The sequence below is a fragment of the Puntigrus tetrazona genome, chromosome 16 (genome assembly GCF_018831695.1).
Source record: "Puntigrus tetrazona isolate hp1 chromosome 16, ASM1883169v1, whole genome shotgun sequence".
NCBI lineage: Eukaryota > Metazoa > Chordata > Actinopteri > Cypriniformes > Cyprinidae > Puntigrus > Puntigrus tetrazona.
Genome location: NC_056714.1, coordinates 26103446 through 26127004, shown reverse-complemented (window position 1 = coordinate 26127004; position 23559 = coordinate 26103446). Strand labels below are relative to the sequence as shown.

The 23559-nt window shown below is 36.2% G+C and overlaps 4 protein-coding genes across 7 annotated transcripts in view; 2 read left to right on the top strand and 2 right to left on the bottom strand.

The window, feature by feature from the left end:
* The window catches only part of si:dkeyp-97a10.2, a 5432-nt gene extending 3803 nt beyond the window's left edge, over nt 1–1629 (bottom strand). For 2 of the 3 annotated variants that reach the window (XM_043260362.1, XM_043260364.1), the window contains exons 1-3: nt 1488–1629; nt 1355–1417; nt 63–401 (exon numbers count right to left, since the gene is read on the bottom strand). In XM_043260362.1, the coding sequence (XP_043116297.1) occupies nt 63–401; nt 1355–1412 (397 nt within the window). In that variant the 5' untranslated portion in view covers nt 1413–1417; nt 1488–1629. Of the gene's footprint in view, nt 1–62; nt 402–1354; nt 1418–1482 lie in introns of all 3 variants that reach the window. The other variant, XM_043260363.1, reaches the window with a different exon arrangement.
* Nucleotides 1630–1754: 125 nt separating this feature from the next.
* On the bottom strand, nt 1755–6145 carry LOC122360056. The gene is made up of 6 exons (XM_043260365.1): nt 6008–6145; nt 5842–5898; nt 4167–4484; nt 3760–3999; nt 2777–2843; nt 1755–2274 (listed from the first exon to the last, which is right to left on the bottom strand). The coding sequence occupies exons 2-6, from the start codon at nt 5891–5893 to the stop codon at nt 2208–2210; spliced, it is 744 nt and encodes a 247-aa protein (XP_043116300.1). The 5' UTR covers nt 5894–5898; nt 6008–6145; the 3' UTR covers nt 1755–2207.
* Nucleotides 6146–6264: 119 nt separating this feature from the next.
* si:dkeyp-97a10.3 (transcription factor mef2A) lies at nt 6265–19136 on the top strand. Of its 2 annotated transcripts, XM_043260353.1 has the most exons (9): nt 6265–6393; nt 6619–6676; nt 8304–8651; nt 9767–10033; nt 12445–12729; nt 13064–13168; nt 13253–13314; nt 14416–15948; nt 18389–19136. In XM_043260353.1, the coding sequence occupies exons 2-9, from the start codon at nt 6634–6636 to the stop codon at nt 18413–18415; spliced, it is 2670 nt and encodes an 889-aa protein (XP_043116288.1). In that variant the 5' UTR covers nt 6265–6393; nt 6619–6633; the 3' UTR covers nt 18416–19136. The 2 variants fall into 2 exon arrangements, with proteins under 2 accessions (XP_043116288.1, XP_043116289.1); XM_043260354.1 differs by lacking the exon at nt 13064–13168.
* A 114-nt stretch (nt 19137–19250) lies between these two features.
* LOC122360053 (free fatty acid receptor 3) lies at nt 19251–23461 on the top strand. Its single transcript, XM_043260360.1, has 3 exons — nt 19251–19285; nt 19446–19548; nt 22126–23461. The coding sequence occupies exon 3, from the start codon at nt 22144–22146 to the stop codon at nt 23125–23127; it is 984 nt and encodes a 327-aa protein (XP_043116295.1). The 5' UTR covers nt 19251–19285; nt 19446–19548; nt 22126–22143; the 3' UTR covers nt 23128–23461.
* The last annotated feature ends 98 nt before the right edge of the window (nt 23462–23559 follow it).

Here is a 23559-nt window from a genome sequence, read left to right as displayed (position 1 = left end):
AAAGTTTGAGGAGCGTGAGTACAGCGCGTGTGAAATGAATTCAAAGCTTTAGGGGATCTTACGATACTCTTGAACGGTCCGCCGCGCAGATCGCCTCTGTCCTGACCGCTCTGTAACTGTGACCGTGTAGACGCCGGCGTCCGCTGCTTGATAACCCCTCATCTTAAGCGTGGCTCCCTGCTGTTCCAGAGTCACTCTCCCATCGGAGGCTTTACGAGGAAACTCGGCCAGCGTTGAGCTCGTCCCAGAAGTCTTTGCGACGTGGTCCCACGTCACTTTAACGACGTGCTCTCCATCCAGCAGCTCGATCTGTGCCTGCAGTATCAGGTCGTGGCCTTTGATGACATACAGCAGCTGCTGGTTTGTGAAGCGGACGGACAAACCCTGACCGCTCCAGAGCCCTGCCGTTAGATACATCACAAAACATACAGTCATATCTGCAGTTATGATTGCGTGAGCTTCGTGCAAAAGCATTTAAAAAACACTGTTAAATCGCAAACGGACGTTATTGAAATAATCTCATTTGACTGCAAAATATAAAAAAAAAAAAATGCAAAAATGCAAATATTAAAAAAAAAGTTATTTAATTACATAATTATTTAAAACAAACTAACAAAAAAATAGACATTTTATTATCAATGTTAAAAATTGTTTTGCCGTTTATTTTTTGTAGATACTGCAATATACTTCTTTAATAAAAAAAAAAAAAAAAAAAAAAAACAGTACAAAAACGTAAAATTTTCATGTAATCATTTTTCAAACATAGATCCGTTTATGGTTTTATTATTATTAAATTATATATAAATCTGTGCTGTGTATTTATTATTGTGTTTTATTTTTCGTGGGACTGATATTTTTCTGGTCTCTTTAAAAATACAAAGTTCGCATTATTTAAACAATTAAATTTTATTTAATTTAAATAAAATAAATTTAATTAATCTGATGAAACGGCCTCCATCTAGACTGTTTATAGTAGTCAACAAATGCAAACCTTAAAAAAATAAATAGTTATTTGTTAGTTAAGGCTTAATATAGTTGTAATAATAACATATGCGCAAATCATGATGAAATGCATTTATTGGAAGTAGAAATAATTCGTTAATTCAGCTGTAGGCTGTTTATCCTGGCTAAAAAAGGTGAATGTTAAAAGAAGAACTATTCAGCTAAATATTGTAAATTAGTCATTTGCAGTACTATGAAGCCATGCTGATATTTTTGCAACGCAGCGATGCACATCTATGGATTCTCTGACGAATAAAATGCTTAAAGGGTTTTAACTAAGCATACGCTTTGGCTGAATACTGCAAGCCGCGAAACACGATCCACGTAAACACAGACTCGCAGAGTAACTCACAGCAGATGTGCAGAAGCAGGACCGTCCTGAAGAATCGTGGGTCCGGTCGTGGCTCCATGTTACCTAGAACGAGCACAAAGTTCAGACGCGGTGGCTTTATGAGCGAGAGCACTGGGCGCTTTTCTTACCTCACCTCTCGTAACTTCCTGAAAGAGACGCTTGTATCCCGAAACTCCTTTCCCATAAAAGCACTAGAGCGGAGCTCCCTCTGTAAACATGTTTGCGTCGCTGCAGGACGGCTGTATGCTGTGAACCCGTGCGCTCGGTTCACGGAGTTAAAGGTCTTTAGGCGTCACCGTGCTTGCGAACTGAGCCGTTTCCTTTTTCCCTTTCCTGTGGAGTAAAGCCACTATTCTCTGTTCGGACAGTGAAACCCTCCCGTCACACGCCACGCTCGAGATCCGTTCCAACGTTTTTATTCTCTTAACTCGAACGCAAATGCAAAAAACAACATATGCACCGACAGCAGATGAATAGGAACAAATACAAATGAGGTAGACGGCAAACGAATAACAATGATATACGTTTTCTTTTGTAAACAGAGCTTTTTTTTTAGATTCATAGTAAGCATTTTTACATTTTTAACAGTCAAATAATAATAATAAAAGTTGAAAGGAGAAAAAGGCAGGTAATGCGATCGCGGCGAGGACGTACGTATAAAATAAATAACCCAAAAAGTGATCAAAACAACAGGTATGTTAACATTTAAATAAATAAAATAAAGTCTTCTCTGTGGACTGTACGTTTTAAGGCAACCAGCTTCGTCGGATTCGAGTTTTCTCAACTTTTATACGAACTTAAAACAGGAAGTTGAGAAAACCTTAAATTTTAAGTTGCCTCAACCTTTTTCTTTTTACAGTGTAGAACCCCTATTGGTCCGTTCCTCTAGTGATTTCTTGTATCTTTTCAGGAAAATGAACCTGAAATAATAATAAAAAAAAAAAAAGATTTTAAGTAAACAGACTATGACAGGGGCTTATAGCTAAAAATTTTTGTATATGTATATATGTGTGTGTATGTATATATGTATATTTATATATATGTATATATATTATACTGCCCCAAAAAATTGGCTCACCCCCTTCCAATAAAGAGATCTGACTACTTATTTTCATGAGTGCAAACCTTAAAATTTTTGCACATAATGATATTCTTGGAAATTGTGTTTCCAATTTTATAGAAACAGACAGGACCCTTTTTATTCTAACGTGACGATGCCTGCGTATAAGGCAAGGTTTAAACAGCCAATGAGTCAGAAGCGGGTGACCCAATACTCTTGGTGATATATATGCAGACTTATATATGCAGAGAAAAGGAAGAATGCTCAAAGCAGGATAAAAATGATCACAACATTCACATATCTATTGTGAATATTTAATATATATCACGTAGCATTAAAACAGACGAAAGTAGAGGTCTTACCCGGCAACAAGTGCTATTACTGTTACAACTCCAGTTGCGATCAGTCCCAAACAACAAGGCTGAGATTCTGAGGAGTTAAAAACACAAGACATTAAAATCAGCTGTAGATCATCTGACTGATATTACTAGAAAGTAAAAAAAAACATATGCTGAGTGCAGTGTGTATTTATATATATATATATTTTTTTATATATATATATATAAAATATATATATATAAATAAAATATATATATATATAAATAAATAAATAAAAAAAAATATATATATATATATATATATATATATATATATATATATATATATATATATAATATATATATAAAATATATATATAATATATATATATATATATATATATATATATATATATATATATATATATATATATATATATATATATATATATTTATCTTACTTAAAAGCACTATCTAGCCACAAATGGTCCAAACAGAGCAGTGATTTAATAAACATGAGATTTATAAAAGTTTGCCAGCACTGTTCCAAACTTTTGCCTGGCAATATCAAACTATTTTTATAGGGAATATTTGATGAAAGTGCTATACAGCTTCAAAAAGTACATCTACAAAACTAAACTAAACTAAACTAAACTAAACTAAAAGCACCAGTACATGTGTACATGACCTGAATACATCAGAGGGAAAACATCCAAGTTATGAGCTGAAACGTAGCTGTTTGGGCTCTCGCCCCGATGGCACCCATGCACTGCATTGTTGAGCGAGTAATGCAATGCTACATTCCTACAAATCCGCCTGAGAAACAAACCTATCTACATCTCGGATGGCCTTAAGACGAGTCGTTGTTCTGCAAATGAACATTTTTTTGAAAGAACTCTTCCTTTAAGCAATGTAAATTAACGGGATGCTCTTGTAAAGTATTACAGCTTTTCTTTCTTTTGGACATAGCGCGGTCAACAGCGAAAAATCCATCGGAAATGTCACGCGTTCTCGAGAATAATCAGTACCTTGTGGTATTTGATAGCGTGCAGTCACTGTCCCCAGACTGCTCGTGATGATGCAGGTGTAGTTAACGCCCTTCACGGCAGAGATGTCTAGTCTACTGCCGTCTGCTAGCAGGGCGGTTTGATTGGTTACTGTAACGCCGTCAACCAACCATGAAAAGCGAGGGCTGTCCCACTGAGTCATGCCTTGATCATCTACAAGGCACTCCAGCACACGCGTCAGCGACGCCTTTAGAGGTTGCACTGAAAAGAAAACGTGCGTCAGAAAAGCAGAAACCATCCCGCTCAACTAGTTCAGCTTATTTTGAGCTTTGCACGACACGCCGTCTTTAAAATGAAACTGCTGGTGAGCTGGTGCGCGGGTCATTCACAAAGCCACATTTGCATGGTTAAAATGTAACCTGATTTACCTATCTTTCGCACTTCTATGGAGTCCTGCTTCTGGTATCCGTTGCTGTCCGTGACGGTGATCTTGTAGAGCGCAAAGTCTTCTTCTGCAACGTCGGTGACCCGCAGAAGTGCCTCTTCCTTCTCCAGCGATACTCTGTTTCCATGTGAGAGTCGGATGTTGTCCCGTCCTCGCTCGCGGTCCCACGTCACCATGTCCACCTTGTCGCCTGCATCCTTCTCGAATACGGCTTCCAGAACCAGAGTCTGGCCGAGAGCGACATACAGGGGCCGGCCGGTTTTAAAACGGACCGATATTGCTCCATGAAGACACACGGGCACTGATGGCAGTTATTGAAAAGAATTAGCATGTTATTAGTACTTTAACTAAATGGTTGAGTGAGAATCCAGATCTAGGTAGAACAACTGACTTATGTTCCCACTTTTAATAAAAAAAGGATGTAAAATAATGGCAATTAATAATTCTTTTTAGTAGGTAAACCTTTAACAAACATACAGGTACAAGCATGAAATCCCTTATTTATTTTATGTTGCTTTGATATTTATAATTACCTCAGAATGACAGGCTTTTTTTATATGTAACATGCATTTTATGCATATTATAGAAAATGCAATATAATATTTAAATAGCATCTGACTTCTGTTGTTTTCTGTAGTTTTTATGCTTTCTTTTATACTTGAATATCTTACTTTATTTTAATAGATGTATTGTTTTGTGGACAAGACCCGTGTTCTTTCTGCAAATGTTTGTTTAAAAATTGTTTAGTTTTTTTTTTAAATAGTGCTCATGATTAAAATGATTTTCGGTGATTGTGATTCTGATAGACATTTAAAACCTGCAAAAAAACCTCTCTTCTGCATGAATGCACACAGCTTTAAAGTTGCTCCCCGTGACCCAGCGTGTCTTAAAAAGAAGGTTTTATGAGTAACAGTAAGATGACATATCTAGTGGTTGAATGCAACTAAAGTGAAAAACTTTCCTATAAGGAAATTGATTTTGTCACTCCAAGGACTCAATAATTTCAAAAATAAGTAAAATAATATATATATATATATATATATATATATATATATATATATATATATATATATATATAATTAAATATTTATTATATATATAATTAAATATTTATATATAATAAATATTTAATTATATAATTAAATATTTATTATATATAATTAAATATTTATATATAATAAATATTTAATTTTATATATATATATATATATATATATATATATATATATATATATATAATTAAATATTTATTATATATATAATTAAATATTTATATATAATAAATATTTAATTATATAATTAAATATTTATTATATATAATTAAATATTTATATATAATAAATATTTAATTTTATATATATATATATATATATATATATATATATATATATATATATAATTTAAATTTTTTTTTTTTTTTTTTTTCGTATTCACAAGTCATTTTGAAAATGCATCAGTTCCTAGTGCCTTCGCTTCTGAAAGAGGATTTTTTTCGGCATAGATAAAATTCTTCATGCAAACGTGGAAAGTTTGCATGAAGGGACAAGGGACAAAGCAAGTTTTCTTCTGCTGCCCGGCAAAACGAAAAAGTAATATAACATTAATATAACCCGATCAGTTTTTACAGTTTAGCTAGTATTTCTTAACAGTGGACTCACTCAGAGTGACTGTGGCGCCAATGAGAACCCAAGCCAGCATCCATGACCCCATGACACCTAACAAGTAGACATCGTTAAAGAACTATTTCTTCGTTTGTGAGGCACGTTAAATAAACGCCCTTTAAGTCCAAATAAACGCCCTTTAAGTCCAAATAAACTTTCCTACCTTGACGTTCGAGGCTTAAATCCAGGTTTTACTTTCTGTCGTACCTCATCAAGCTCAGGAAAATACTAACTGTCCACCTGCGGCATCGCCACGCCCCCTACGCGATGACGTCGTGTGCGTGCCTGCGTTGTTTACGTTAAACATCAGCCCTCATGCGTGATTTGTATTAATTAACGCGTAACTTTTTGCGCGTCCGTCGGGGTGAGACAGCCATCGCGTTTGTTTCTGCGTCACTTCGTTTTCTACGTTAGCAAAAAAAAAAAAAAAAAAAAAGACATTATTTCGTTTTTTTCTCGAGGCGAGGCGAGTCGTCAAACAGGTAAACCAGGAAGTGACGCCGAAACCAAAGCGAGACGCAACAATGAACTCCAAAAGAAGACTGCTTAGTAAGTGCATATAACACCTCTAATTTCTCATTTAACACGGTCAAATAATTAAAACGAGTATAGGTGTGTGCTAATTGTAGCCTCTTGTTAATATGCGCCCCCATACGAGACGGTGATTGATGTCAGTATCTCTTTTAATTTGACAGAACGTCCCTTATCGTGATTTATATGCTTTAATATGCGATAGAATTAAACATCTGGTAACTAATTAAATGTTTCGCTCAGGCCCTCCAGACTGACATGAACATCCTGCTGCATCGTGTTGTGGTTTTCTCACTGACAAGTAAGTTTTGCCTCCTCGACCTGTCAGAGATGTCAGAAGCGATTCTGTAGAAGATGCACAGGTGAATTTTGCAGTCATGTACATAAATGAGAAAAAAAAAAAAGCAGCAATGCATCATTTGCGAAGTCACTGATAAATCAACATTTTGCACTTTTTGAGTGCATTGAAAATTATAGACATTTTTTTTTAAATGTATGCTCAGATAGAAAAAATAATTCTGCGAGCTAGTGCCTTCAAATCGTGATTAATTGCGTCTAAAATAAGTTTTTGTTTACATAAATTGTGCATGTACAGTGTTTGTTCATTACGGATGCATACACGCTATTTAAGAAAGATGTTATGTTCATACAGTAAACGTATTTACATGCGATAGAATTTAAAGGAGTACAAGTATATGCACGCAAATACGATGTAAATATTTTCTGAATATTCAAAATATGCACAGCACACGCGCATGTATTATGTCAACGAAACCTTTTTAATTTTGGATGCGATTAGTTTGACAGCAGTACTACAAACCTAAAAAAATACTTTTTTTAAGATTAAAAAGCTAACATCAAATCATGTTATCAGAATGATTTATATATATATATATATATATATATATATATATATATATATATATATATATATATATATATATTTTATATATTTTATATATATATATATATATATATATATATATATATATATAAAACACAAATAAACAAATGCAACATGCAAAAATAAAAATATATAATAAAATACAATAAAAATAAAAATAATTTTGACCAATATTTATTATCTAGAGGTATTAGTACACATTCCATTTTCATATTTTTATTTTTTATTTTTGCAAATAATGTGAAAACAACTAAATTATATAATGACCAGCACCTTGTTGTGTTCAAAACACATGCCAAAAAAATGAAAATGAAAAATAGCACATACAGATGTACAAACAAAACCTTTTATTTTGGATGCGATTAGTTGTTGGACAGCAGTACTACAAACCTAAAAAAAATATTTTTTTAAAGATGTAAAAGCTAACATCAAGTCAGAATGCTTTCTTCGCGCATAAAAAACACAAGCCATAAACAAATGCAACATGCAAAAATAAATAAAATAATTTTGACCAATATTTATTATCTAGAGGTATTAGTACACATTCCATTTTCATATTTTTAATTTTTATTTATTTAATTTTTTTTTGCAAATAATGTGAAAACAACTAAATTATATAATGACCAACACCTTGCTGTGTTCAAAACACATGCCAAAAAAAATTTAAAAATAGCACATACAGATATCATTGAGTTCTACCCGTTTCACGGCATTCCTCTTTTTTTGTTTGAAGTGCTATTTAAAGCTCTGATGCTCATCATTAGCTTTTCTCTTCGTGCCGCACCCATGTGAACAGAGCGTTCGCGTTTCCCATTCGGACGCATTCACATTTAAACTTTCTTTCGTTGTTTTGTTTTGCGTGGTTTTAAACGGAGTTTCAAGTAAAGCACAGAGTAAACACAAAGAATAAAAGATGCAGTATCAAATCTCGCTTTGATGTTTCTGCCGGCGCTATCTAAAGCAAATACGTCTTGCAACCGAGCAAATAACTAAAGAGTTTTTTTTTGGTTTTTTTTCCCCGTAGGTTTGCCTTTGGCTGTTGTGTGTCTGGATCCCGTTCCGGTTCAGTTCGTGAAGACGCCGGTGTTGGTGGCCTCCGGGACAGATGCCGTCTTCACAGTGCAGACGGTGTCCGACGTGTCCCTGGTCAGGTGGACCGACGGCTCGGCGGCTACGCTGGCCATGTGGGCGAACGGGGGCCCCGTCGTGATGCCTGTCCCGCAGTACCAGGGCAGGATCTCGGTCACCGCCGCTCAGCTCACAATCACCGGCAGCCGGCTGAGCGACTCTGGAAACTACAGCGTCTCGGTGGAGCCCTCGTCCGCCACGGGGCTCGGCGTGAACACCCGTTCGGTGCAGCTCAAGGTGTTCGGTACGATCAGACGGTGCAAAAACCCGAGTTGCAGGTCAAACAGAAGTGCATCGGTTTCCGCGCAATTTGCCAAAAACACAATGAAACTGAAAACGTCTGCTGTCGTTCATCAGATACTTAAAATATTAAATATGTGAGGAAAACTAAGTCTAGTTTTGCGTTTAAATTGTCTGCGGACGCAAAATTCGAAAAAACGCCTTTGTGCGGATATTATTTATCGCTGTTTCTGCCTAAAATGATCTCTTAGCAGATGGTTTGAAGCTCGACGGAGAGCTAGATGTGAACGGAAGATTTTCATGTCTTCAATTTTAATTATAATTTCGTACTCATGCTTGTTTTTGGCTTGTTGATTTCTGGCAAATTGCATGTAAACCAGCCGGAGGGACAATTTAAATCAATTAAATTAATTCATTAATTTATTTATTTTACATTTCAGTATTAATTTTAAATATTTCAGTAAACCTTCCCCCCAAAAAATAAATAAATTTAGGTAAAATGTTGCCTTGGCATCTAAAATATTTTTAAGGATTTTATTTATATTCTCAATTAAAGTTAATTTTATTTCCTTTTTTTCTGAAACGAGTGTGCATAAATTCATAAGCAAAACATTTTGGTTAGTTTTTAACATGAATTAATTTGTTAGAATTAAATAAACAATAATGAAGGTTTTTTTTTTTGACAGTACGTTGAAGTTTGAAAATAACTACAAAAAAAAAAAAAAACGCAGCGTTTTTCCCTCCAGAATGACGCAGGAGTGACCTAAACATTTTATTTTAAGATTTAACATTTGCAGGTGATCTAAAGCAAAAGAGTTGCACAATTGCACATTAATTAATAATCGGTGTGCATATATAAAATTAATGTATTAGAATTATTTAAGTGTGACGTAAGCTACGGCTTCTGACCTTTAAATCCAAACATGCTCATCGATTACTGCTTTATTTAATCAGAAATGCGGCCTAAATGTCTTTTGCTGTGCGTTACGTTGTACATCTAATCATCATTCATATCTTTGACGTGATCTAATCACATAAATAGTTTAACGAGCGCTTCAAGCAGCGGGACAGACTCCCGACTTTCTTCTCGCTCAACCCCGTCTTTGTTTCCGTCCTCAGACGCGGTGAGCGGCGTGAGGCTGTCTCTGCCGTCTCTGCCGCTGGAAGGAGGGAACGTGTCCCTGAGTTGCAGCTGGTCCGCGGGGTCGGAGGTCAGCGTGGTTTGGGGTAAAGGGGGCGCCGCTCTGTCCCCCGACGGCCGTGTCGCCATCAGCGCCGGATCCGTGCTCATCAGACAGGCCAGGAGAGACGACGCGGGGGAATACACGTGCACCGTCAGCAACCCCGTCAGCGCGCAAACTGCCAAAGCCAACCTCAGCGTCTACTGTGAGTAAAAAAACTAGCAGAAACCAGTCACCTTCTGGCGGATTTCTCTAATTAAGCGTTACGTCCGCACGAAGCTATATATTTAAGTTTTGCCTCTTTGGCGCCATCTATGGTGAAACCTGGTATTGCAGTTCCTCGTAGCTATATTTCAAGCGTGGGTTGTATTTTTCTGAACAAAGCATGGTCATAAATCGTGCTACTGATGGTGATTTAATCTAACGATCGATTCGAAAACGTCACATCAAACCCTTCGTATTATTAGCATTGTTATACTTTACTCGCAAATTATCAACATCAGCGTGACTATGAGCGTAGTGCATCAGTAGCGCGTGGATTATAATTTATGTGCTAATCCCTGGTTGCCACGTCATTCGAATTTCATATTAAGAAATTAGTTAGCGTAGTTAGCTTTTAACCCCAAAAGCTAACTACGCTCCCATCGAACTGGTTTTCTTTAAAATGCAAATCTTGCGTAATCCCAGGCTGCATCTGTAATCGGACGAAACCTACCTGTCCACTCAAATGAGAAAACATTATTACAGGCTAACCGCCGTGAATTATGTATTTTCTAAAATATTGCTTTTGGATCGTTTTTAGCAATAAAAAAAGTTATGGACCGCAGCTTTAAAATGCCTCAAGTTAAATCACTATTACAAGTCTATTTTTCCAGAAGTTTCAGGAACGGAATATTTTTTTTCTTGCACAGCAAAGTTGTTTTTTTTTTACGCACAAATCTCAGCAAATTTTAGCCGGAAAAAAAAAATATATATATAAAAAAAATCATTAATTCACACCAAAATATCCTTCATATTCCACCGAAGTCCGCTTACGTGTCAAAGTCAGGTTTATTATTGAACTAAAATGAAACAAAATAGGTTCCTTGCTTAAAAATAAATATAAACACTCTCTCTTAAATAGAAATTTAAACAGCAAATAAAATATTAATAAAAACTATTAGCAATTACACTAAAATAGCAGGGATTTCATGTCTGTAAAATAAAAAACACAATAAAATAAATAATAATTTTTAATTAATTTAATGAAAAATTATATAATATCATAGTAGTTTATTATATTATTATTTGATAATAATAATAATTATTATTACTTTTTATTGTTTATTTTGGCTGTTTTAGCATATTGTACTGCTTGCTTTGGCGTTTAAGTCATTTTAAGTTATTGATAAGCCCCTTTTGAAACATTAGTTTCATTAAGACCTCAAGTTTGTATTCTTTGCGCGTCAACCTTGTCTAAACATTTCTTGCTGTTGGTCGAATAGGAGCATGTTTCGTGACAGCAGCATGCATTCAGAGACGCGTGGCATGAAAAATGACGAAATAACTGGTAATGTTCTGGGTTGCTGGACCGGACAAACATAACAATAACATACAAGACATATTTTGGATTAATTTCTGCTCCAGTAGTGACTAATTGCAATCTGTTTGAGGGACATGACAAACGCTGGCTCAACCGATAGTCCAGCCAATGGCAGATGGAGGAAACCAAAGACTGCTTTTGCAGTTCTCTTTGGTGATTTTAGTTTTATTGATTTTAATGGTTGTTTGTTTTTAACTCGAGTGATTCATAATGTGCAATTTTTGCGCTGATTTCAGTCTTACTCATGTTTTGGAAATAATCTGATCTTTTGATTGGTGACCGACAAGTTTCAGATGAAAGGAAAATAATGATCTTTAACGAAGAAACAGTATTTAATTGCTGGATTATCAAGTATAGACATTAATACATGTTAAAACAGAGACAGAATAGTACAGAATGCCTAAATATTAAAAAAATAAATAAATTAAAAATATTATATATATATATATATATATATATATATATATATATATATATATAATATATTTTTTTTTTTTTAATTTATTTATTTTTAATAATATTTATATATATATGTGTATATATATATATATATATATATATATATATATATATATATATATATATATATATATATATATATATATACATACATAATCTATTTGGAAAATATTTACATATTTTTGTACATATGTTCATATTCAGTTAATCTATATCATATATATATATATATATATATATATATATATATATATATATATATATATATATATATATATATATATATACATATTTTTCATAAATATATTCATGCTTGTGTTTGCTTAAACGTACAGTACACACACACACACACTCACACAGCGAACAAAAACGTTTATTTTGGATATTATTTATTTTGGATCTTTTGACCGCACTAGTCGAGATATTTCTTTCCTTCCTTCTTTCCTTCCTTCCTTCCTTCCTTCCTTCCTTTCTTTCTTTTGGTTACCCTGACCAGCTTTACAGCGTGGCCGTCTGACACACCTTTTATGGTTCCCGTAAATTCAAATTTTAATGCGATCGTTCTGCTTCCTCAGACGGTCCCGACGCCCCACAGCTGACTAAGGCCTCAAGCGAGTGTGTGGGTGGAGGAGATGCTACGGTCGGACAGACGGTTCGTCTCACCTGTACGTCCGCCTCTCTGCCTCCTGCCTCCTTCTCATGGAAACTAAACGACCAGCCAGTGACCGCCGGCCAATCAGGGAGCGGCGCGCTGAGTGTGCAGATCTTCTCCGCCAATCAGAGCGGGCGTTACACCTGCGTCGCCCAGAATGACGTCACGGGAGGGACGTCGCAGCAGCAGATAGACCTGGCCGTCGTGGGTGAGTTAATGGCTCTCTGTGGCACTTCGGTGACGGATGCATCTGTCAGTTCATTCTTCGGCCTGACATTCATTTTCTTGACCGGAGAGGGAGTAATCAAGCACAGGATTGATAAATTCATGTGTCACCTCACTAGAAGGAGTCATAATTTTCATCCGCCTACAATGATTTTTCCTTAGCTGGATACTTTCTTGTGTTTGCCGGCTCCATTATTGATGTTTCCGTGATGTGTTTTTTTTCTCTGCCCTTTATGCCCCGGCTCCACTTCTGTCCGCCGTTATTAGCAGTGCTCGCTAATCAATTCAAACGTAAAATGTAAAAATCATGTTTACAGGTACGTGTCTGAGCGAAGGCGCCGTAGCGGGGATCGTTGTTGCCTGTGTTGTTGCACTCATCATAATTATAGTTGTAATTATTTTGCTTCTGCGACAAAGAAACGGTACATCCCTCCTAAATGCTTCAGTTTATTGCTTTGTTTTATGATGCTAAAAGGTCTGACGTGACTATATGCTCCCATTTACAGTTGATCGGCGACTGAGAGATACTGTTGAACTTCAGAAGACAAACCAGAATGAAGGAATGACGGTAAGATGGCGCCACCTTCTATTATTGTGTTCTGTTCAGTGAGTAGTGCCTCTTAGGGATGGACAAAAAAGTAATAAAATCATTAAAATAGTTTTTTTTTTTTCTTTTTAAATAGTATTTAGTATTTTTTTTTTTGTTGAAATAAAAGTAGTAGTTGCAATTATTTGTAAAAAATAAAAAAGTTGTTGTTTTAAAAAAAAATAAAATGAAAAAACCTTTAGTTAAATTTTATACATAGTATGTAATTTAGAAAAATATATGTAGGCTGGACAATTTTTACTACTACTACTCGCAACAACAACAACAACAATAATATTAGTTGTTAGTTGTTGTTTAAAAATATTATTGTTACAGCAGAAATCTAATCTGTATTTTGTAGAAAGTCCTATAAATGATGTTGGGAAAAAATATTATTAAAAACAAAAAGGTTTGTGGGATATTTTTTTATTTTTTTTTTTAAATTACATTTTATTCACATGTTGTGTAATGTACATGTATACATTAATACATTATACATTATATATATATATATATATATATATATATATATATATATATATATATATATATATATATATATATATATATATATATATATTTAAAAAATAAAATTTCTGCTATTACTAGTACTGATAATAATTAAAAGTAAATTGCATTTGTATTTAAAAGTTTAGAAATTATATTAAATTATTATATTGCATTTTTATGTGCAATTTATATATATATATATATATATATATATATATATATATATATATATATATATATATATATTTTATATATACCATATATATACTAATTAATAATACTATATTTTTAACAATTTTCTCAAGTTCTGAATTTTTCTTTTAAAATGGAAAGTTTCTGAACATCAATGAATCCATCACAACAATGAATACTTACTATAATCTGCTATTAAAACAACTTTGTATTGACATTTTACAAGAAAAGAATTACAAAACCAGTCCAGTCGCATTTAGAAAACGTAATAGCCACACAAAAGCGGTCTGCAATCACTGCAAAGTACACTATAATGCCCAGCATTAAGATCTCTTTCAGTTTGCAATACAAAAAATGTTTGTACATGTTTCTTCTTTGCAGATTGCAAACAGAGCCTTTGCCAATGGAAACCACCCTGATCTCACATTACACAACTCACTCCCACAAAACTTCACCGCCATTCCCAATAACAACAATGGGAACATCAACACAATGTCACAAAACATACCCAGCAACTCCAACCCACTCCAACATCATAATGCCCATTTGAACACTGATGTGTTCCAGCACAACTTCAACACAGTCCCAGACAATGGGCATCAAAACAATTCATATCCAAACAATGACCCTCAGAGATCGTTCCCACAGCAAGTCCAACACAATCCCAATATTCTCATACAAACGGGCAACTCTCAGCCTGGTGCGCTTGCGCCTACAGTTCACGTAAACCTCAACACCTTGCCACGTAACGATCAGTTTAATAATTCACAACCTCAAACGGTGCATGTCAACTTGAACACATACCCTCCAGAAACAAATCGGGTCCAGCAACATGCAGAAAGTGCACTACAGGGTCAGCGTATTAACAGCAACCATCAAAATAATTTTCAGACTGGCTTGCTGAGCTCAGACCCGTTGAGTTTAGGAAATCAACCACACGCTTTACTTAATAATGCTTCAACGAATGGTTCTCACCAAGCCAATGGCCTCATTCAGACTGGATACTCTCACCCTACCAATCAAACTAATGCAAACCGCAGAACTGCCAACTCAAGATCATCAGCAGAAGAGCGAACTCGAAGTTCAGTCCCAGTTCAGACCGACAACCAGTTCGGTGACTCCAGAACGCACGTCCAACAGATGCCTTGGGACCGTTTGCGGGGAACGCCGGCATATCCCAACCCTGGAGACTATAGTTCAGACAGCAGCGGATCTTCAGATTGGCCACGGAGGGATCGTCCTGCTCAGAGATCCCGGGAAACCGAACCTTCGGGAAGGTTTGCCCAAGCTGCTCCTTCGCCCCAAACAAGAGACCTCCAGAGACCAACTGTGCTCAATCACTCTCAAATGCACTCAAATGTGCAGAGACAGTCAATCCAACAGAACCTAAGCACACAACCACAAGTCCAGTCTCAAATGCAGACTGCATTACCTCACACCCAAACCGCTCAGGGGCAAAATCCAATCCCCATTGGTCTACCATGGGGAACAGCCATACCTCAAATGCAAACTGGCACCAGGCCAAATCAAACCCTGCCTCAGCCATCCGTTCCTCTCACTGAGGCTGCACTACGCCATCATACCACCCAAACCGATAACCCATTCGCCAACCGGGTCCAGCAGACTCAAGCTGCCTTGCAGAACCCTGGACCTTCTCAGCTCGTCCAGCAGCCCAACAAAGTGGGCCAGAGGCCTCCTACTCCACCTCCTGTGCTGGGGCCGGACGACTTCCAGAAACTTCGGCGTGAACACATGCCGCAGCCGCAAACCATCCAGCCTGTGGTCGTGCAACGTAGACACAGATCTCCACATGCGCACAGGCAGACTCGAGTGTTGCATACGAGCCCTCAGCGAATGCCAGGAGTGCATCCCATGCATGCCACCATGCATGCACACCCAACACATATGCGACAGGTACGCAAACAGAGATTAATTTAAATGAGTGAAATGCATCCTCACGTTTTGTGGCTTAAAGTGCCTCTATTATGGATCTTTTTTGTTTGGTGTAACACAGCTCTAAGTAAATGAAAACATCCTAAAACCAAAAATTTTTTTTTAAAGCCGTTTCATGTTTTCATATGAAACATCAGCATATTGCTCGCCCACTTGTTAGTCTTTTCGCACTGGTCTAATGATCTGAATTAAAATGCAAATTAATTTTTTTTGCCACTAGGTGCCACTTTTAGAGCATGAAAATAGCTGTATCCATGGTAACGCTGTACACAAAGCTGCACTGCGCTCACAAACGCTGCTATATCAGGCATGATAAAATGAAACCAATCGAGCAATCACCACAGATTAGCACCACACAAAGGAGGGGTTTAGAAAAATTAATAGTGTGGGAGTTTGAGAAATGCATATTATAAGACAATGAAAGTGTTTATCAGCCTGTTGTTGAAGACTCCCAAAACCAAAGTAAGAACCTTTCGTTATCCGTAATTGGGGGACTTGTTTGTTTTTTATAAAATTTTAACAGGACAGGGTTTTAAAAATGTTAAAAAAATTAAAAATTACTACGTTTTAAAAATGTTACATAATTTCACCCAAAAAATAAAATTAGAAAATGTATAAAAAAATATATATATATATATATATATATATATATATATATATATATATATATATATATATGTATATGTGTGTGTATATATATATATATATATATATATATATATATATATATATGTATATATGTGTGTGTGTGTGTGTGTATATATATATATATATCTATATCTGTCTCTGTGTATATATATATATATATATATATGTATATGTGTGTGTGTGTATGTATATATATATATATATATATATATATATATATATATGTATATGTATATATATATATATATATATATATATATATATATATGTATATTATATATATATGCCTTGTGTATATATATATATATATATTCACAACAACGTATATATATATTTATCTATCGGTCATTGGCCAACTATATATATATATTTTTCAACTTATTAGCTGCAGCTATTTCCGCATAAAATTTAAAACAGACGCTGGCAGCTTCAAAAAAAAAAGACGGCAAGTGAGAACACAGCCTTAGTCAGTTGTTTGAGACGGCAAATCAAAGATGTTCACATAAAAACTCAATATAGCTGGCCTGCAATGGTTCCTCTGTGGCAGTACTGTGAAAACGCCACTGATCTATAATAGAGAAGTCATTATATATAGATCAGTGGAAAACACCCTTAGTCTTTACAGGGTCCCTTCTGGGCTGTAAACAGTCCTGTCCTCGCACGGTCAGATGTCAGGGCCGGAGCCCTGCAGAGCTTAGATTCAATCCTGCTAAAACTCTATGCATGTCGAGGTACTTCAGCGATCCTCTTTGACTCCCATCTAAACTCCCTCCAGGAACTGCAGGCAGCTTCACAGAAAAGCAATTTTTTCCCCTGCAGTAAAATTGCTCTCCATTGTTGGGCCCTACTAAAATGGAAGTCAATGTATATGTGGGCGGGTAACCAGTGCGGTGAAAGGCGAATAAAGCGCGGCTTCACAGTACTTGACACACCCGCTTTATGCTTAAGAGCTTCTGTAAAATGATCGTTTTGTTTCTGTAAACACGCAAAGCTCTCGCAAGAGCGATCCTCTTTGACTCCCATGCGACACTGTTCACAAAAAGTTTTATTCTCTCGAAAATGGCTGCATGTTTTAAATAAAGTCAGTCGATAGCATTAGTTAATGCATTAGCTGACAATGTTTTTACGCGTGCATGTTTTAAATATGTAAAGAATTAATGATCGACAATTTTTTACGTTCATAAAGAATCAGTGCATTGACTAATGTCACCTGATACTGCTTTTGATTTGAAACGTGTTAATTAAGGTAAAAGATTGCTGTATGATATGCAATAAATGAGACCTTATTGAAGAGGTGTTACCAAATTAGTTTCTATTCAGACTTTCAATTTGACTTGACACTTGTGGGCAGAATTACTGCGTGGTAATTAGTGTGGAAAATGCCAAGCAAGCAGTATAAATCTCTAAATAAACATATAGAAATACTCATTTAAAGAATTGAAAACAAGGCAATGCATTACGACGCATTCGAGGCCTCTTAAAGTTTGAGGGTTCAAATAATTTAGCAGCTTTTATTCTGAATGATTAACTCGGACGATTAAGTCGGGCTTGTCTTTCACGTCGTCTGATAAGCACCGGCTTTCAAAAACATTACGAAAAAGTTAGCGGACGGGGTTGAAGTTGAAATTGAACTCGCGCTGTGGCAGACGCCGAGCTCGGTTCATCGGCCAACGCTGACTCGAGTAATGCGAAAGGGGCCTTTAGACATGATTTATACCAAATGAAGCATTTTGTTCTCTCTTTTCTCCCGCAGGTCCGCAGAGGCAGACCCAGACGTTGAGGAGAAAGAAAAAAAACCATGCAGCGCTCGTCTGGCTCGGCACCAGCAAAAAAAAACCCCCCAAACTTTCGCACGAAGCACAATGCCTCTCTGGTGAAAGAAACAAACGCTCAGCCGTTCCTTCGGCCCTCGGCTTGTTGTGGCGTGCAGATCTTTCTGCGTTTGTCGGAGAGACGGAGTTATTGATAAAGACTGATCTTTTTGTTTCTCCCGCGGCCGTCGAACGGGACACGGTGTGAATTTCGTCCGTCCGAACAATGCTGCTCTGGGAGTTTTCTTGCGCTCAAGTGTCTGAAAATAAAACACAATGCGGTGTTTTTCCACAGACAGGAAGACTTGAACGCAATCCAAATGAATTAGGACGGCTGGCAGAGCTGAACTGCTAAATGATAAATAATGGACCGCCGCTGTTTGTCCTCTCGCAACTATTTATTCAGCTTTCTGCTCACAGATGCTTCTTGTAGCGCCGCTCAATTAGTGTGATCCGCTACGGTGCTTTTGCGGATGGATTGCGCATTTGAGTATGAAGGAGACCCACCTAACGGACGCGTAATTAATTAAGCTCTTTAATTTTTATGTTAATGATGTGGAAAATGCTAATGAGTTTAAGCAAAACGGGCTGCTGACAGGCCTAGCAAAAAATGCGACGAAAAGCAAATGTTTGGTCAGATGGTCGGCGTCATGTACTTTGAGGTTTTTGCTAATAAAATTCTTGCCAGTTCGCGCCGCTTTGTTCTTCGTTGCGTCCTTAATACGAGATTTCTCAAAGTTTAGACACCGAAACCAATCTGCAGCTGAAGTAATGGAGCGCTACTGAAGTCGCAGAAAAAGAGGTCTGCAGAAGAAGAAACTTCCCTCTTTGACTTAACGGCAAGCGCGTTTCTAATTAATGTCAGTTCAGCGTGCGTGTATTTATAGATGCGCATTATAAAAAAAAAAAAAAAAAAAGTGTTTGTGATATTCGGGAAATAAATACACTTCCTTCAGTAAATGAAAAATGTCTTGCTGCTTTCCTGTTTTGTCATCGTAGGTGCAGCATGTGTCAAAGTGACATAATGAGAAAAAGCCTTTAAAAGACTGTAGGAGCTGCACGTTATCACTTCTGAATCTGTGGAGTGGATTGATTTATTAAGGTATAAAATATTATGCTACTTCTATTTTTATTGCTTTTTTTTAGATTGTGATGATTTCTTTGAAGACTGATGCTTTAACAGAAAATGTTCTGCAACACTGATATATATATATATATATATATATATATATATATATATATATATATATATATATATATATATATATATATATATATGGGTATTATATGCATTTTAATATTTACAGGAAAACTACATTTTAAAGCGTGAAATGCCACAATTATTTTGAGAGCTTATTCTTTGCTTGTAAGAATTAAATATTTGTTTATTTGAATGCATTCGTACCTTTACATATCTAACAATGAATGATTCATTTTTCTGAAACAGATGTTGCTGGTGGCACACGCACATATATATGCTATAATTTGTGTGTATAATTTCTTTCAGTTTTCAGAAGCTCTTTTTTCACGTTATCACTCGTACCCTACATTTTGCTGTTATTTCCCTTTAACTAGTTTCACATCTCACGTTCATACGTACACAGAGAGACCGTATAGGTGCAGCTGAATTCGTATTCTAGGAAAAATATTTTTAGTATTAGCGTTTTTCAGTAGATCGTAGTAATTGTAAGCACTCCTCAAACGGACTCAATAACCCAAATAGTCCGAAAATGTATTTGCTAATCATGCTTTCTGATCTCTGTATGTGCGTTGTGGAAATTTTTTTTTTTTCTCTCAGTATAACACCCAAACCTCTGACAAGTCTTAAGTACACGCATTTCCTGAAATACAATACTATGTGTTTGTAATTTATTTGAGCCAATTCTAAACGCACTGCATGTTTTGTTTTTTTATTATTATTCCAAGGATAGAGTAAATGCATATTTAGCACAGTGACTGTTTTTACTGCCATTAATAAGTGACCTACTTACTAAAAATAGGATTCTTTTCAAGCTCCATTGTGTGGTCAAGATACTGGATGAGATACCAGTGCCTGTAGAGGACAATTGCATTAATGAGAATATCTCTTCGTCAAACAATATTTCATTTGTACTAAAGACAATAAAACCATTGCTTGCCTGTTTTTAGTATTGAGATGATTATCAACTTCCTGATGTGTATAAATGATGGTGTGTGTGTGTGTGTGTGTGTGTGTGTGTGTGTGTGTGTTTGTGTGTTTGTGTTTGTGTGTGTGTTTCTTTTGTGAGAGACAAGGGTGATAACCTCAGCATGCATCAGCTGAGTACACTATTTAAATGTAACCGTGAGACGCTGAACTCTGGAGTATTGCATGCATTTAAAATATCGACTCGCATTCAGCTCGGATGCATAGCATGTCTTTACCAAACGTTTGTTTTTGAGCATTGCAAATGACCAGAGCTGGCAGATATCAGTGCAGAATGATTTATGAATTCACGAAATGGTGAAAGTTCATATTTTCTCATCATTTCACTTCTTATCTCATAATTGACTCGCAATTGTCAAGGTTTTTTAAAATTGCACAAGTATCAATTTTACGTCTCACAACTAGTCATAATTTAGACTTTTTTTGTCTCATAATTCACATTATCATAAGACTGGTATTTCATAATGATGTGGAATGCCATATTTTTCACTATTTTGTCATGTTTTATCTCATAGTTTTGACTTAGTAATTTCTTTTTTATCTTACAAACACATTTTGTAATGGTATATGATTATTTTTAATCTTACAATTGACTTTGTATCACAAGTCCTACCTCGTGATTGATGACTTAATTTTGTGTCATAATTCTGAGTGAATTCATTAATGTGATAAGGTGAAATTATGATACACAAAGCGAACTGAAATAATTTCACCTTATAAGACTTATCTCATAATTATAACTTGGTATTTTAAGATTTAGTCTTTTTTTGTAAGACTTGATGTTAATTTTGACTCTCAATCACATTTTTGTCATAATTATGGCTTATATTTTGTATCTCACAGTTGACTTCTTATATCAAGATTTTATCTCATAATTTAGATGTTGTCTCGCAATATTGAATTTTTTCTTAATTATGACTTGCTGCAGAATGTCATAATTTAGACATTTATCTCGAGTTTATTAAGTGTATTATAAATTAAACTTACATTTTTGACTTACATCAAACTTATTTCATAATTTCACCTTATCTCATAATTGACTGTTATAAGTCTTTTTTTTTGCTTTTTATCTCATAATTGACTTAAATAAGACTGATCTCATAACATAAGTATTTAGTATGTTATAATTTAGACTTTTTTGACAATGTTTACTTAGTATCTCAATTTTGTTGTACTTTTTCATAATCAAGATTTTATCTCATAATTACATCTGTCGTAATTTAGAGGGTTTTTTTATATTTAGGACATCTATTAATTTAATATAAATTATTATGAACTATTATTAAACTATTATATAATATTTTGTTGTCATAATTGATTTCTTCACAACTGTTTTTTTTTTTTTTTTTTTTTTTTCAGAAATCAAATAGATTTTTAGACCTTTTAATCCTATGTTATACCAAAGCATGTTTTTTTTTAAGGAAAAACCTTCCATGTTAAGCAGCATGACACTGGGCAATAAAATGACTTGCATTTTCCCTGTCTTTCCTACAGAAAGCATCTACATCGACGATGGCGTGGACGGTGACTATGAGTAACCTGGTGTTAGGGGTCTACGGATTCACGCTGATCACGGGCCTTCCCGCCAACGTCTTGGCTTTCTACACCTTCCTGCAGAAGATCCGCCAGCGCTCCACCCCGATAGACGTGCTGCTGCTCAGTCTAACCGTCTCCGACCTGATCTTCCTCTTTTTCCTGCCCTTTCGCATGGTGGAGGCGGCCAACATGAAATGGACGATGCCTTACTTCCTCTGCCCGCTGTCGGGATTCATCTTCTACTCGGTCATCGCCAACAGCATGCTTCACCTGGCGGCCATCAGCGTGGAGCGCTACCTGGGTGTGGCCTTCCCCATTAAATACAAGCTCAAGCGCAACCCCAGAAGCGCTATGATAGCCTGCGTCTTTTTCTCTGTGTTTTCAATGGCGCACTGCAGCATCGTCTTTGTCATGCAATACCAGAACTATTTCAACCCCAACATCACCGATCCATCCAAACGCAACACCTGCTACGCCGAATTCACCCAAGAACAACTCAAGATCCTCCTGCCGTTTCGGCTTGAGCTTTCCATTGTCTTCTTCTGCATCTCTTTCCTCATCTGCTGCTTCTGCTACGTCCAGTGCATCCGCATACTTTCCCGACTATCCACCGTCAACCCCAAGAAGCGGTACAGAGCCATCGGGATGGCGTTGGGCACGCTTCTAGTCTTCGTTATCTGTTACATGCCCTTCAACATCTCGCACGTGGAGGGGTTCGTAAGAGGCAACAGCTCTAATTGGAGAGAACCTGCTTTGCTCACCAGCACGTTGAATGCATGCCTCGACCCGTTCGTGTTCTACTTCTCTTCCTCCGCTCTCAGAAAGACTTTCAAGAAGGTGTTGCAGGGGCTGGCGAATCGTTTTCTCCTTCCTTGCTGCCGCTCGGCTGTCTGCTGCCCTTTATTAAACCGTGGGAAACCAGAGGATCGAACCCAGAGCTCCGATGACAGCATCCTCTAATTTTTAAAGCCTGTGTTTGCATTGAAGAATAATCTGCCTGCATATGCGTCATCAATGCAAATGATTTAGTCTAAAGCCATTTCTAATGCACCGCCATGACCCAGTGCTTTCTGGACAGACGCAAGAAGAGCAGCACAGAACTGGTTCCAGATTAAAAATCAAGCATGATTTCATGATCATTTTACCTGACTGAGTGAACAAATACCACTGCATCTGAACCGTACATCAAGCATTTTGAACTAACACGCGGCATTCGCTATCAGCAACACATGTAATCAAAGCTAAACTGTCTTTGCTACTAATATTTCAATAAAGGAAACTCATACGAATTATACATCCGCTCTTTATTCCTCCATCCTTAACAGCTCCTCCGTTATGCATGAACGCTGTTTATGTTCTATACCGTACGCACTTCAGTTGTTTGTCTTTAGT

Coding starts and splice junctions, on each gene's coding strand:
- LOC122360056 (XM_043260365.1), bottom strand. CDS start 5,893: ATGGGGTCATGGATGCTGGCTTGGGTTCTCATTGGCGCCACAGTCACT. Junction 4,485..5,841: donor TGGCGCCACAGTCACTCTGA/GTGAGTCCACTG, acceptor AACTGCCATCAG/TGCCCGTGTGTCTTCATGGA. Junction 4,000..4,166: donor CATAGAAGTGCGAAAGATAG/GTAAATCAGGTT, acceptor TTTTCTTTTCAG/TGCAACCTCTAAAGGCGTCG.
- si:dkeyp-97a10.3 (XM_043260353.1), top strand. CDS start 6,634: ATGAACATCCTGCTGCATCGTGTTGTGGTTTTCTCACTGACAA. Junction 6,677..8,303: donor TGTGGTTTTCTCACTGACAA/GTAAGTTTTGCC, acceptor TTTTCCCCGTAG/GTTTGCCTTTGGCTGTTGTG. Junction 8,652..9,766: donor GGTGCAGCTCAAGGTGTTCG/GTACGATCAGAC, acceptor TTCCGTCCTCAG/ACGCGGTGAGCGGCGTGAGG.
- LOC122360053 (XM_043260360.1), top strand. CDS start 22,144: ATGGCGTGGACGGTGACTATGAGTAACCTGGTGTTAGGGGTCTACGGA.